We start from the raw sequence: 16,754 nt of genomic DNA on the forward strand, positions 1-16,754 counted from the left end.
AATTTCAGTGGAACTACTTTATACAAAAAAGTCCTGATGAAAGCTGTTGGCCCTGCATTCATCCATCATGTGGATTATCCAGAACAACCAAAACAATCTGCATGGCTACACACCACAAGAATGAAAATGTATTTCTTTCTATAATTTGGGTAAACTATCCCTTAATAGAAAAACTTTTCTTGCTCTATACAGTGCCACATGACATCAGCCTAATACATGTATTACTTACAAGAAGTCTCTTGCCTTTAATGAAAGACTCACACTTGTAATCACACATTTGCTCTAAAGATAGAACCCAGCAAACCGGCACTCAGGCAGCAATCATATCATTTCCTCCAGAGACCGAACACTTGCAATGTTCCCCCCCTAGGTTTTTTTTCTTTCTTTACTAGCTTTTGCGTAGGTTGTTACCATAATAGAAAGCAAAGGTCCTGAACAGTGAGCTGCGACCTCCCTAATTAAGACCAGTATTAAAGGGAAGCAGTAGTTGTCATGTTCTTCACTGGTTTTGGGAGGGAGCTGATTGTGCTTGAGGCGTACACTAATTAAATCTCCCATATGGCAACTTGTACCGTGTCCACACTGGAGGAGTCACTCATGTGAGAGACTGCTCCCTGGCAAATGAGACAAGAAGAGGCAGGAAACAAGGCTTTCCCTCAGTTGTTTTCAGATGAAGCAAAGCAGGATGAAGGCAGGAGAGAGCAAAGGGGGCAATGGATGAAAACAAAGAAGGGGAACAGACAATAAAAACTAAAGTATGCAGACTTTCCAGTTATTCCTTATTGACATCTTAGACAGCTACCATCCAGACAGGATTCACTCCTTTAAACAAAATGTGCCGCACAGATGTGGTGACAGGGGGATCAGCAGGGAGGATGGTGGGAAGGAGCAACAAAGAGGTCCTTTCAGTCCAGGTCTCGCCTCATTCTCACCCAGGGTTGTATTGGCTGTCTTCATTGTTCCATCACAAAGCACACAGGTTTATTTGGAGAGAAAACTGGAAGCTTTCTCTGACCAGCATCATGACTGAGACACTGACTTCAGCAGAGCCAGAGTAGAAGATAGAACAGAACATAAACTGGGCACGCACACCAATCATGTCTGAGTTTACTCAAACTCATGATTTTTACAGTCTGGACTGTTATATTTTGAGAGCCTGATCAGAATCAACAACAAGAAATGGCCTAGAAAGAAGGTATGGCGGGTATAATTGGAAGGATGTTGGCATCTGATGGATGGCAGTTCATTGTACTTAGAAGGCCCAGCATCATAATTGGACAAACTGCAGTCTAGAGTTATTATCATATTCAGCCTTCTCTTGAGCCATTTACAGTAATGACCACCAATCAAGGTAACACCCTGCCAAGAAAACAGACAAGTCAGTCACATTTAGGAGAAGTTATAGCGAGCTGAATCTGACTTGTTTTGACTTCCTCCACAGCCTGAGTCTATACCTTGGCAAGATGACAGGTTACCAATACCCAAAGACAGCCACCAGTAATTCCATGTGACTTCTGTTAACCAGTCCTGAATGGCTTTACAATTTGGCAGGGTGTGCAAAACTAAAAGAGAGCCAATATGCCCAAGAAGCAAATGTGATTGCACCCTCAGATAACCCTCAGTATATTACAAGTCATGCATCATTAGTATGTAGAGGGCAAAGCCTCAGAGATTTGCAAAGACACACTGACATTAAGGTTTGAGATGAATATTGAAAGAGCCATCATTTCCACTGTATGTGGCTAAGCCAGTTGTTATTGGAAACAAAAAAATCAATCATGAAAAACAAACACAGTAGTCATGACAAACATTGTAACTCTACTCTACCCACTGGACACAGTTGTTGAGCTCATTACTTGTTAATCAACATGCAGAGAGGCAGCAGGATATGGCTGATGGTCCTTGTTTACTTTCATATCTTCATCTCAGGTGACCTTTCTGCCTCTTTTCTGACATCGGCACATCGTCATCAGTGAGCCGAGGGCGTGTAATCATGTTGAGTGGAGGATCAGACATTGGTGAATAATATTTACAGGAATGATGAATAGCAATAACCGCGTCTGTGTTAGTCAAGATAGACAGATTTGTCTTTCTCTGATAAAGCTCACTGCCTAAAGCAAATTGTAGTCCTTATCTCCTTGGATATATGTATGCTGTAGCCTTTCCTGTAGATGTTGCCCAAAAGAGCTCACATTAGATTGTGTGCATAAAATACCTGGTTACTCTCTAGTACCTAAAAATAGTGATGACATCAATCAATGTGTTAATAATAATTGGTCAGAAGGGACACAAATTCATTTTATGATACCATTCGACTCATAATAATGAGTCAGAGTGGCTGCATGGTGGGGGCTCAGCTGCTGCACAGGGCACAGCAGACATATTGCACGTGATGGTCTTTTGTCACAGGGGTGATGGGCTTTTAGGGGAAACTGCTCATGATGCAATCCCACAGGACACAAGTAGCAAAACCATGAAGCTCCTTGACAGACCACAAAGCAGCTGCCAAGTACAACACTAATTCAGAATTATACCACTGAAATTTCAGTATGGTAAAAGCCAGGGAAGTCCAACATACCTCATAAAAACACAGTCAAAAGTCATAATGAAAAAAATCGAAGATTCAAAATGACATGCTGCAAAATCTGAGGAAAAAATATAACAAGTGATAAAACATATTTTGAATAGGAAACATATTATTTCTGAATTGTAAAAGATATAATTGAGATATTTATGACTTATAATCTTGAACATTTTGCTTCATATTTTAATCATTATTAATCATAATGATTTCTTTCACTTTCAGGAGACAGACTATTTATTTTTCTTTTGCACTCGCATATACTTTTATTTTTGTAGCAATGTACAAAGTCTTGTTTTAACTCTTGGAATCTTATTCTGCATAAACCAATGTTCTCTCTATTACTCAGTAATTGTTCTAAATTATTTCCTACTTACTCACCCTCAAAAGCCTGTACCTGATCATTCCATTCATGACAGAAATACCTGCAGCAGCATGCTATTAAATCCTGACAGCAATATTCAGGTATCAGTGAAATGTCACTGGTTATTAAAATTTCCTGGCTGGGTCTCTTCCCTTGTCAGGTGCATGATATACCTTACAAAGCCATGAAGCAATTAGTTAGGTGTACATTTCATGTTATGTAAATGGTCTAGACTAAAGTTGAAATGTTTAAACAAACTACTTTACTACTTTAGCCAAACAGATGAAGACCCTGGCCCTGGCTGTCTGCAGTCAAACATGTTCTCTCCTGGGTAAAAAAGGTGAGACATGTAACAAGTTGACTGATCTAATCTAAACCCTAGGATACAGTTCTAAATCACCCTGAGTTCCCAGAAACAAGTCTGTGTGCCTTACATAAGCATATTAGCTTTTTGTTAGCATTTTCACAGCCCCACACCCCTTCCTCTGCCCTCATTTACAAATTGTGGAACAAGGGTGTTTTCACACTTGAACCATTGAGAGATTTTTCTGGACCCACAGTTTGGCCCAAGAGTTCAGTAAATTTACTGAAGTGTGAAAACCCTTGTCAAAACATGTGCAGTTCAGAAACATACTCTCAAGTCCACAGGAAATGTGGACCGTTATGGGACCGATCACACAATGTTTGTGTGGTTTAAGTCTGGATTGTTATGAGCTCATTTAATTAAAGGTGCTGCTGCATGATGACATAACCTGGCAGGATTGTTAGTGCAATAAAATGCCTCTTCAGTACACAGTAGTGCATAAGATGCAGATGACACAGACAGTCTCCTCTTTTGTCATGGATACATGATGCACAATCTGTCCACAGTTTCAAAGGATTCTTCTGCCAAAGCAGACATATCTCTCCCTCTCAAATAACTGAAGAAATCAGCCAGGGACTCAAGTTGACCAAGTGTGAAACTGCCCTGACAGCAGTTTACAGAAAATATGTAAACTTGGTGAATGGGCACGTGACAAGTTGACGTAAAGTCAAGCTGAGTCACTGTCCACTTTGTTGCAACTAATTATGTGCAAGAAAAACTGAGAACAAGTTAAAAAACCCCAAACTGCAACAGAAGAAGTGTGCACGCATGTCTCTGCTGATGTGTTTGAGTGTGTGGCATGCAAGCAGGAAGTGAAACCAGAGCAATCACACAGAACAAAGGGTAACTCTTTTTTAGACACCTCAATCATTGAAAAGAATTTTGTTTCTTTTCAAGCAGATAGGCAGTGGTTCAACTCAGCAGGGAAGGAAAACAAACAGTCTGCAGAGCAAAGCCGTGCCCCTCCACACAAAAGCAGCAGATGTCATTTCTGGACAGGAAGTGTGGCTTTTGTGAAAAGGAAGTATATGACATGTTTGACTGGCCGCTAACTCAACTGCGCTGCACTAACTCAAGTAAAGTCTGACAGTTTTGTACTAGCAGGCAACCGAACTGTAACAAACAAATAAATCACATTGTGTACCACACACTTGAAGTGAATTGAAAGTGCAGAATCATACACTAAAGCCACACTGTAATGACACTATGCTGTCTATGTTTTAAGGCACCAACAATTACAAGTGGAACATTATGCTATTATTGCTATCAAAGAACAAATAGAGATGCGAAAGCATTCTTCATTATTTATTCCTTTACCACTTTACCACATATCATAGCACTTTGCAGGCTGGCAAGACATCATCACCTGCCACCCCAGACAGTGCAATCACTGCTTAGCACCAATAACTGGTCTTGTCTCACGTAAGGCATCCAGTATCATCTCATATGAGCAACAGCCAAAAGGTCAGATGTGGGTTGGGGGGATGCTAAATGTTGCGGTTTATCAGAGCGAAGAGGGGCCAGACAGTAAGGTGTGAAGATGCAGATGGACCATATGCTGGTGTGGGCTCAGTGTTCGCTCCACTGGACAGTAAGTAAGAGGCCTGCTGCCTTCACGTCTGCCTTGTCTGCCTCTAAACAGTGTTTTCTACCTGCAGCTAAGCCAGCCACGCAACACAACACAGCATTAGATTCACTTTCTGTGAGTCTTAACTTTCACTATAACACTTTCATTTGGGTGGCAGAGTTCACAAAAGTACAAAAACACATCACTGTAAAGTTCACTACCCCAGACTGTGAAAAATGCATGAGTTCATCTAAAAATAATTTCTTAACACAAGAAACTCTACATAGTCATAATTGTAGAGGAAAACAGGGAAACAGGGAAATAACTAGAGAGAAGCAAGGAAATGTCATAATTGTCAAAGTGAGTCAAGTTGCGACATGGGAGTAAGTCAGATGTACAGTCAGGGTGGAAGCTGCTGGAGCTGCCGTCACGCTACTGGCAGGGGATGTTGCGTCAAGGGTCACTCACAATGAGAAGCAGCACATCCTTTTAATTTGCATGTTTACCTTCAGCAAAGGTTATCCGTATTAAACAGGGATTAATGGGAAAATGAATGTCTGGTACCTTGACTAGCAGTTTGGGAGCTGTGGCAGCATTATACTGGATTGCATTATCCAGTAAGCTAACTCTCAAATGTTGTCCAGAAAAACAAAGAAGAAAGGGTTGAAAAAAGAAGTACTAGTCTCCTAAATAACAAGACAAACTGAAGAAATAATGAGGGTTCACTAAAAAACAGGGCACATTTGTAGTTCGGAGTCTAGCATGTGTGCACAAACAAATTCTTTCAATTTGTTAGATTTATTGAGCTAGTGGACAAAGAGATCAACATTAAAATATGGTCCGGATGAAACATGGACACAAACTGATATCTGTCACTGGCATTCACCTCACATCAGTTCACTCATGTTCATTAACCTCCATTTGGTAATTATACCAAATGGAGCTAGAGAAACAGATTTACTGAGATGTGACACTGACCTGATGGATTATGTACTTCCTGTTGGTCATAAGAGCAAATGTACAAATTTACATATAATATATGAGAAATCAGTAGCAAGATGATGTCATGTGTACCCACATGTCAAATAGGTCTTTGACCATGGAATAAGTCATTTTATAGAGCAGCTTTATAACCGCATGTGTGTTTATTAATGGGTCAATCTAATGGCACCATACACTACATATCATTGCTTTGATTTTGCCTCTCACTCTGTCAGCTTCTCCATAATGAAAATAAAGATGTTGTTAATGGGGAAAGAACTGGGCCGTTTTTCTGTTTGTCCATGGCTACATCAGCATTCAGCAACAATGCTGGGCCATCTCACTCAATTCAGATATCTCACAAGAGACCCCGTATATCAAGAACAAGTTCTAACACTTGTCAAAGTTTTTCCAGCGGGCCCTGAGAGCCCCTTTTCAATTCGCTTCGGTTCCCACACCTACTGAAACAACCCTCAAACAGACTCTCAGATCCGCAGATTCAGGACTTTTCTATGTGAGTTCTCAGGTCACCAGCCTCAAACCTCTCTACCCCTCCTCATCCAAGAGAAAACAACAACAAGCTAAAAACAATGTGTCCATTAAGAGTCTCTCTTTCTGGAGAGAGGATTTGGGTAGCCAGCCACAAAGGGAGACAGGGCAGTTTTGGAGAGGGGATGGGGGCCATTTTGGGGTCGACATGGCATGAAATTGAATAAATAAATGAAGAAATCCCCTCTTTGTGGCCTGAGTGCAGCAGAGCCAGAGAATGGCCCGTGGCGTTGCCACAATGAGGGACCCCAGTAAACCTTAGCAAACTTCTTTCTCTCTGAAGCCGTAATTCACATCTCTCCCAAACCCTCTAAAAACTCCCTCAGCTCCCCGTCCACCCTCCAACCAGTCCCTCACTGTCTTCCAAGAGAAACCCTTTTGGCAGAGCCAATCACCAAAACACAATGTCTTCTTTGAGTCTTGTCCTGTTTTTTTTTTCTCCCCCTCTCACTTACTTCCGCTTTGAAGAACTTTAAACTTGAAGGCTTTTTGAGTTGCTCACATGGGCGGAAACTAAACACTACAGGGGATGAGACAGTGTCTCAACCACATAGGACAGACAGACAGCACTGGACCAGAGACTTCCTGTTTAAGACTGCATTGATGGATGGTGCATATGATCAATTTGTGAAATTCTAATTTTCAGTGACAGTTGTGGTAAAAAGCTTATATCTGGCTGAACCCCTTTTAATTAATTAAAATTTTGCTTTCAAAATGTTTCACTAGTGCGAGAATTAGAATTTGTTTTTATCTACCAACTTGGCATGAAGCATTTAAAACTGGGGCTGGGGCATTTTCACCTTCTCATTTTGTTAGATGCTCCCAATTTCACAGTGGCTGCATGTAATTAATGTGCTATAAATACCATTTATGATGTCTCCACTTTTTCAAGGTTGTTAGACAGCTGCTGTCACACAGTTACAGACTCACTCTCAATTCTGTCTCTCATTAAACATCTATAGGAACAAAACACACAACATGTGTTCTCACATACTCCTCTAATGACAGTGGGAATGGAAATAGCTCATGAAGCACATTAATGTTAATATTTGTTTCCCCATTTGAACAGCCAACAATTCAGGCTTGAACATCTGCTTCAACCTGTAAATCTGTGAAAATGGTCTAACTTTATCTCTATTTGACAGGGAATGTTTTTAATTTCATCTCTACTGGTGCTGACACTAAATGTAGGTTTGTCTGGAAGTCCTTTTTCCGAGTGGCTTTCCTGTTGAGGGGTGACATGTGGTGATCTGGAGATAACATCATGGACCAGATTGCAGAGGCCATCTGGACGTTTGGACGTGTGTTTTTTGGTGCTGACAGACGTAGGGATCACAGACTGGATCAGACTGTAGTGAGTGTGGTGTTGAGTGAGCCATCAGAGACCTGTGAAGTGTCCAACAGACCAAAGACCAGCTACAGAAAAAGATGTAATACGGCCAATCATTTAAGCTAAACAGCGATTTCCAACATTTTCCATAATACCTGTATTCATGTGTGTTTCAGAACAAAAAACATGTGTTTGCTTTCATATATCTGACATAACAAAGCAAAACCAAACTAAACATGCCACACCTGGCATTTAGCTTGGCAGACATAAACAGTGTCATGGGCACAGACAGAGAGAAAAACGTGGTAAAGAAACAAATAAGTATCCCACACAACATAATAATGGTCATTTCAATAATGGTGAGCAGCCGGTTAAAGCCATTTCTATAAAACTATTTTTCTAGTTCTGAAACCACTGATGCAACTGACCTACATTCATTCAACTTCTCATTTTGGCAGCCGCTAATGCAACTAACACTCATCTTAGTTTCCACCTCTCAAAGTGATACTTCCAGGATCGTTCTGATTCATAATATTCCATCTTTGTGCAAGCAAAAGTACTGCAGACAGATAACAATTTGAGTGTGGCACAATTCTCACCTGTAACCATAAGATAAAAAACAGTGCTGGGTAAAATCCCCATTAAACAAGGCCTCCATTCACTTACAGGTTTTTTTCTGTCACGTATCTATCTTGTAAAGGGTCATGTCACAGCCGGAGGCAAAAATGCCCCCAAAAACTGGCTGTGGTAATCCTTCATGTCAAAGTGTAGCAACATTTCCTAAAAGGTTTCCTGTCAGCATGTGAGAACAAAATCATCACGTTAACAGTTCAAGCGTGTATGACTCAAGCCTCTAATCGTGCCATGTTAGTTGGCAAAAATGTCATCACATTGAATGAATGCCAAAATGAAAGCCCTTCAGCAACCAGGCCCAAGAATTTATCAGCAGCTGTCATGAACAGTTAGAGCAACATAGTCAGCAGCCCCTTGAACTCATGGGGTCTAATGACATAAAAAGGCAAAGATCTCCACTAACTGGTAAAGTGAATTTGTTTACTTTAGAGCTAATGTTTCAAGAACAAGTCAATTACAACCTAAGTTGTTTTCAACTGTTCTCTCTTGGAAAAAAAGAGTCAATCCAACAATGTTTTCGCTTCTATCTTTCTACCACCTTTACATCCTCACCACTCACACACGGTGAGCTCTGACACACTTTTCACTCAATTTTGTCACAACACATAAATCAAAAGTCCCTCAAAGGAATGGGAATTCTAGGTTGACTAGAGAGAGTAGACCTGAGCCTGCAGACCTAAGGAACGATGAGACAAGAAATAACAGGAAAAGAAGCATGATTCATGGCAACATCGCCTACCCATGTATAAAATAAGAAGGATAAGATAGTTTAAGTTACTTTCAAAGACATTTGTAAAAGTGTTTTTGTACCATGGAACAACAATAGAAGACCTACTTAAAAGCATGTGGGGTAATGTGCACTGTGTGTGCGACACTGTCTCTTTGTCCCATTGTATCATGTGAACAGCTTCCTGGCTGGACAGCATACAGGCCAGGCATTTTGTCTGACCCGCCCTGATCGAGCAAGACTTCAATAGTCCAGTAATCTGACCCAGGCTTTATCAAACATCTTTGCCATGTTCCCTACATTCAAGAAGCTTTGTGTAAACATGTTCTATGGTTGTGTTTCTTGTTCAGAGTTTTCCTATCAGGAAAATGACCTCTGACCTCTAAAAGATGCCACACATCTGGTTGCATTTGAGAAAGCAAACAAACATTGTAATCCAGCAGCCACAGTCTGTAAAATAAATAGGAAGCTCCAAAGGGGAGAGACTGTGCCAAGACATTCTGCAGGTATCCATCCATCCCGTTCATTCACCCTCCAACAGTACACTCAAAACCATGCTGCACAGCTACTGCCCCCAGTACCCACCCTGAGAAAGTATTTGTCCCAACTTTGTCCAGGTCATGATCTCCAAAGGGACATTAGAGTGCTCATGTTGCAGCGCTTTTACAATTCAGGCCAGGTCACCCATTGTATCATATATCAGCCTGTTGAAAAGCACTTCACGGAGCTTTGGTGTCTCTTATGGGTTGTTTGCTCCAGTCATCAAAAAGTCCTGAACAGTGCCTCTGCAAAGTCTCTTGAGCTGCATTCTTGACATTGCATGGTCTGATATCTGACACAGAAAAATCAGTGAGCTGATACAACGCCTGTCTGACCACTGATTCATGACTTTCTTACCTCCACAAACCTCAGATTCCACAGGACACACTCCTTAATTCATTTTAACCAAAGGGCGATTTCACTAAGTTCCAAGAACGTCCATCCATACTGGATGGTGTTATCCTATGCTAATTCATGGCTGTAGGAATCTACAAACATCTCTTGTGGAGGGAGGAGGGGTGGGGGTGTTTTTTTGACATCATGCCTCTGGGTGTTACAGTGGTTTAGACTTGTTAACTTGAATTCTTAAAATTCCTGCTGCAGTCTTATGCCTCAAAGAAATGGCTTATCAACACACATGACTAAAAAAAGCACTAATATTAAGTCAGAAACTGGCATTTATCCCCACTTATGCAAAACGCTTCATTGTAATGAATTAGTCTGGCACAATAGCTGCACTGCATGGTACCAATTGTCCAGTAAGAAGGGGTGCACAGAGGCAACTTAAAACATTAACGTCATACAGTACATGTGCATCAAACACAAGGTCAGAGGTTTACGTACTGACTTTGGGTTAAGAGAGTGCTGTCACTCTTAGTATGCACACATGAACATGAACTCTAGCCAATAAAAAAGTTGAAAGCCTGTAGGTTATGGAAGATAACATTTAGCATGTCTGATTAAATGGTCCAATGTGTTAATGTCCCTCTCTTTTGCGTCATTTGAACACCAGCACATCAGTTTCAACTGAATACCACCTTGAAGGTTTGATTAATCTGGAAGTTAAAAGCTACAGGATGCAACTCTGCATCCTGTCTCTCAAGTCTTTCGAAGCAGCAAAGAGTTTAAAGCCCAGTAATAATAAAAACCCTCACAAAACCCCAGCAGCCTGCCATCGTAACTGTTCTACCTGCTGTTAGGACAGGCTGCTCCCCCCCCCTTTCATTCTTGCTATATATATGTGATGTGTGCCTGTGTTTGTATGACTTCAGCAGGGTTGAGGTTGCAGTGAGCTGAAACCACCAGCGCTGTGGCCAAGATGAGAGTTAGAATCTGAAGCTATTTATACCCCCCTAGCCCAGAGAAACTTGATGCTGGTCTTTCCCACCAAGTGGGGAGGGCTGGAGAGATGAAGCGGAGGAAAAAAAATAGAAAAAGTAAGGAAAGGGGTATACACAGGATCAAGTTTGGAAAGGAAGCTCAAGGCTAGCTTCCTGCATGTCTATCTTCCCGGGTACAGGTCAGATGTGTTGTGTGTTTGGGTGCATGTCATCCTGTTTGGTTAGCAAGTCTTGTCAACTGTGATAACAGATGGACAAAAGTCAGCAATAGAAAAAGAAGAGATTGAGGTGTGAAAAAAAAACGCAGCTATACAGCGTATGTGCAATCACACACCAAAACACAATACCATTTATCCACACAAACACACATCAGTATAGGACGCGTGTAATCTCACTTGTGTGTGGCCTAAAGCTAGGGTCACAGAGGTCAGGACTTCCAGATGTTTCTTATTGTCCCACAGCACTGACAAGACCTTCCTGGTCACCCGTCTCTCCATCCTTCACTTTTCTGATTGAGAAAGTCAAAAGATGACAAACATATTGGCCACACAATTCCACTTTACATAGTCTTTACTAAACAGGATTCACTATGACGTGAGTCAGTGTGGTCAAAAAAATCCAGCAGCTTTTAAAATGGCAAACCCCCATCCTTATGGTTTGGAAGGAAAATCCCTCAAGCCAACTGGGTATGACACCACTGACCATATTCCTGTCATAGATAGCCTACATTTTGGTCATCATGGCAGGGAAAATCCAGTTGCTTGGATTAAATCAACAAAGCGCTGCCCTGAAGAAAATCCCCACTAATCTATGGCACTAAGAAATGATCAGTTCAGACACAAACAAGGGAATCTGTTGCAACAAAAGCTTGAAAAGAGCAGTTATCACCATAAACTTGGAATTGAAAAGGAAGCCACATGTTTAAATGAGATCGCTTCCACTTCACTTGAACGGGCAATAGATTCAGATTTGCGATGATAACACTGAGCAAAATGAATCCTCTAATCCCTCTTTTCACACCCACAACCCCCTTCTCACCTCTTCTCCTCCCACCATCCCTACATGCTTCCCTCCAGCACATTGGATGAGCTCGTTGGCACTGGTAATTGCCAGGGGATGAGTGACATGCAGAATGGCTAAGATGCCAAAGCCGGATAACCATCTCTTATAGTGTGTCACTGCAATCATTGCGATTGATAAGCAATGCTGCACGGGGACTAAAGATCCAGGAGGTTGCAGAAGAACAACAAAGGGAGGTGGAAAATAAATCAGTGATAAGGCAATGGAGAATAATGTGGGCAGTCAACAGTGAGCTGCCACTCTAGCATGGACATGAGGGGAAAGCCCCAGTTAAGACTGAGGAAAACAAAACCATCAGGTCCTGTCAGATAAGGAAGCTGAGGGGGTCTACATTTTTTAAAAATCAATGCACTGAAACACGTGGAAATTGGAATGTATTCTGGTCTTAAATGTGCAAATGTCACCATGATGTCATGTCCAGATATCCTCAGTGTGGTTCATGGAGTGTGATAGCTGAAAATGTCATCTAATGTTTCAGTTTAGTTTAGTCATTGATGTTCAACATACAGTATAGGATATCAGCATCAGTAGACTAGAAAGCACTGAAACCTCAAACCATGCTGTGTTTTCAGTTATAGGTGCAGTTCACTTTTCCTGACTGGGGAAAACACCTCCCACTGTCTAACTCCTCTGTTGTCTCTATTCATGTCTCCATGTTCATGTATAACTCACAGAGGAAGTGTAAATATACCAAACATTACCAGTGAGCTGTCAAGGAGCATTCTGGGAAATGTAGGAGTTCTCTGACTGAACTAGACTGAGAAAGAACAAACACTCAAAAAAGTGCAAAACATCACATATAATCTCAACACAATTCAGTGAAGACAAGCTGAGTCTATTCTACAACCACTTCATTCCTCATCACTGCTTTAGCATCCCCACACTGAGGGAACTAAGCATCCCCGAGCCACCCACCCCCCACCCTGAACTGCTCTATATCTTTACTGAAACCATATGTTCTGAGCTCCCACAGCCAGACTTCCCTTATCAACACCACAGTGGGCTGCATGGTGACAAAGCCCTGGCTCCCACTGAGGAAAGGAGAGCAGGCTCAGCTGGACCCCGGACGGAGAGCATCGGGGAGATTTGCAGAAGACTGGCGCTGGTGGTGGAGACTGATGTTTCTTTTTTCTTTTTGTTTTCAGTGCCGAAATGTTGGTACACTCCTTTAGCAATCTGTGCCCTGATGTCACAACATTCCCCACGTAGAGATTCAGTGGACTCAGGGAAGGGTCTCACACGAACAAACAACATATCCTATCACATATAGGGTACATTAGCACAGAGCAGTATGCTTTGGCATCAAGTCTTGATGCCCATATGTGAACATGACTAGTAATGAGGGCAATCATATCTATCCATTCCAGCCTAGAGAAACACTTGCTAACAAGATGATACAAAAAAATCAACCCGTTTTTACAGTACAGAGCAATGGTACATGACTGGCACATCCTTTAAATAAGAAGGATGTCATTTTGAGTAGTTTCCAGAGAGCAGAATTTACTAGCAAGCACATGTGCAAGAGTTGAACTGGAATACACACAGCTTACTGTGAATCCTAACAAAAATCCCACTGGCTTATCATGAGTGTGAAAAATATGGGCTAAATCTTGACTCTCCATCTGATTGCAGCCTTGGCTGCATAAAGGGCGTTCTATGCAAAGACACAGGTGATAACACAACTTCCCTCAAGCCTGAACATATCACTCCGCTCTGGCTTTACACTGTGTGGCTTAACTCAAAAGATGGCAACTGATGTGATGATGGGGAGGAGCATAGTGGAGGGCTCTGGCACTGACAGCTTTCAGATGTCCACAAGAAAAAGCTCCCAGACTTCTCAGATAAATCATGGGGGCTTTGTCTTTATCATTATGCCAGAAATGGGGGGGTAGTAGTTGTCAAAGCCCTCTGCTGCCTGGTCTGTCTTGTAACAGAAGATAAGCCTTGGCTGCCACTTGTGTAAGTGCAAAAGCAAACAGCATCACAGATATCGGCCCCTAAATGTTAAAAGATGAATTTAAATCCATTCATTGAACTAGTCCAGGGCTCTGCATCATCCTGAAGCTACATTTTACAGGTATGATTTTGAGAGTCATACATCACTGACTTGAGGACTGTAAGATCATTTAGTACCTTCGTGGCACGAGGCTACAGTAAACTGCCTGAGCAGATGAACAAAATTATTTCAGGAGCCTTGAGGAAGTTTCTAAACATGTGACAGTGCAAGAGAAAGAGGGAACCATGACCATTTTTTCACAAATGCATGCCAGATGTTGAAACTGGAAAATGAATAGCAAGTTCTTTAGCATGTTCAAGAAACAGTACTTTATCAGAGAGTGAAATGATAACAATCAAACATTGCCTATTTGAGAGTCAATAGGAAGGTAAAGCAAGATAGAAGACAGCCTGAATCCTCAAAGATGATGTTTTGATGCTGACCCTGACCTTTGACCTTGCTATGGAGGGCTGGGGGACAAAAGAGGGGGATTTCCATTTAGCCCGCAATAAGGCATAGTCGGTAACATTATTACTCTCATACTGAAAGCAGCCAATTTGGAGTTAAAGCCCACACTCATTATTTTCTCAGTATGAAGCAGAGACCACCTGCACTGTTGCAAGTGCCATATGACAAGGCAGAGCTGGGGGGAGAGGGAGGATAACGAAAAATGTGACAAATTGTATAGTCTCCTGCAGGTGGGAACCATCTATACTGGCACTATGTTGGTGGCTGAAAGGAGCGTGTAAAATTACCAGGACGTTCATTCATCAAAGGTGGCTGATGTACAATGACTGAAGTGAATGCGCTCAAATGATTCCTTATCTTTGTCGGGAGAAAGGAGGTGTGGTGGCTCCGGAATGCTCATGAATATCTATTTATTTGCAAAGCCAATGTGAACTGAGCTCTCCTTTGATTGTTTTGAATCTGAGCTTTAACACACAATAGAGAGGTGTGAATGACGACCTGTGCGTTTAAGCCCTTGCGGAAAACCCCATGCGTGACTCCTAACAAGTATAGCGAGGAAAATATTTCTGACTATATTTGACTATGTTCATAAATAACGTTAGGCTAAGATGCAGCAGGTTAGACACAGGTATAAGCATCTAACACGTCCAGTGGTCTTGCCCCCTCTGAGGAAAATTACTGTGTAAAAAACATGTTGTGTTGCACACAAACAGCTGTAAAGTGTGTCCAACTTTTGCAGTCTGTTTACATAAATAACAACTCAGGATTTAAAAAGTAAAGCTATTAACAGAAAAGCTACCCCTATGGACAGAAAGTTACGCCAAACCTCATACGAATTGCCGATGGTTTATCTTCATATCCTGCCCGTAAGCTACAACAGGGCAAAATATCAAGCTACATTTTTCTTGCAACGTATGCCACTAAATGTACCGTATATATGCCGAATTGAAGAGTATAGCCTGTCAATTCATAAAATGTCAACAGTTGTCCACTAAAACGTACGTGACGTACACGTTGACCAAAACAAAAGACAACCGTGGATTGAAATATTTATGACTGGAATTTGGCGGAGTGTTCTGCCCGTGTAGGAGAGAGCGGAACGTGGATGTGAGCAACGTGAAGAGATATGTCAAACTTACCGACTGAAGGAAAAGCAGCGTCCGAACATAATCCCTCTCGGTGTTCAGTATTTCATTTAAAACACAAAGCCTGAGCCTCTGCTGTCGGTCCGAGTCCTTGGCGGCGTGGATACCGTTCTCCAGATGCCCGTCGTCCTCTTCCATGGTGGTAGTTCAACCCTCTGATAGGTTGCTCTCTACAGAAATACTCTTCTTTACTGAAGTATCCACTCTCTGCGGAGTTGTTGCCTCAGTCCATTTTGCAGCTTGAAATTTTTCCGAAAAAGCCCACGAGCAGTGATGGTAAAAGCACCACACAGTCGAAAATAAAGTTCCCCCAAAGTACCAAACAACCGGCAAAGAGCCTGAGAGGCTGTGTGGTCGCAACACCAGCTGAGAGCGAGCGAGGCTACACTGGATCAGTTCAGACCTGAGAGACGACAGAGAGGACGAGGAGGAGGGACCCGTTGCCACACACACACACACACACACACACACACACTCACAAACAGGGGCCACAGCTCACAAACAAACACATCTGTACCCAGAGCTGTGGTCAAGCTGTAGTTTTCATTAATTACTGTTGTACTCCACAGGACATTAAAACGCACAATATATTATGGAGTAAACTCATTCTTAAGTAACACATTAATCCCCATTAGGAGTGGTAAAGGAAACAAGTGTATTAAATATGACCTCAGCTGGACTTGACTAGTTCATATGTCCGCGTGCTCACTAGGGAACGCCTAAAACACATTATAAGTTCACACAAAATACAATAAAGAACAACAAAACAACCTGTAATAATAAACTGTAGAGCCTCATAGTCATTATATATTTATGTTTTGGCCTTTTTGCATTCGAAAATGAAATGTAAATTGTAAGGTGGACACAGGTTATCTCGGCTAAGTGGAGAATTATTTACATATTTAACAGTTTTAGGGGGGAAATGCATAAATAGAATGATAGAAATGAATTAAAATATCAGATTAAAACCAAAACATAAAAAGCTTGAACAAAATAGTAATAAGATTATACAGCAAATACTAGCATTTTAGTCAGAAACAATTATGCTAGCAACTTCAGACAGAAGATTTTCAGAATGAGAAGACTTCA

The 16,754-nt window shown here is 41.7% G+C and overlaps 1 protein-coding gene across 1 annotated transcript in view; it reads right to left on the reverse strand.

The window, feature by feature from the left end:
* Positions 1 to 16,121, reverse strand: part of prex1 (phosphatidylinositol-3,4,5-trisphosphate-dependent Rac exchange factor 1) — a 79,127-nt gene extending 63,006 nt beyond the window's left edge. Inside the window, 1 exon segment of the mRNA XM_051071050.1 lies at positions 15,660 to 16,121. Coding sequence (XP_050927007.1) covers positions 15,660 to 15,803 — 144 coding nt within the window. The 5' untranslated portion in view covers positions 15,804 to 16,121.
* Positions 16,122 to 16,754: the final 633 nt, after the last annotated feature.

The sequence above is a fragment of the Lates calcarifer genome, linkage group LG6, assembly GCF_001640805.2.
Source record: "Lates calcarifer isolate ASB-BC8 linkage group LG6, TLL_Latcal_v3, whole genome shotgun sequence".
Lineage (NCBI taxonomy): Eukaryota > Metazoa > Chordata > Actinopteri > Centropomidae > Lates > Lates calcarifer.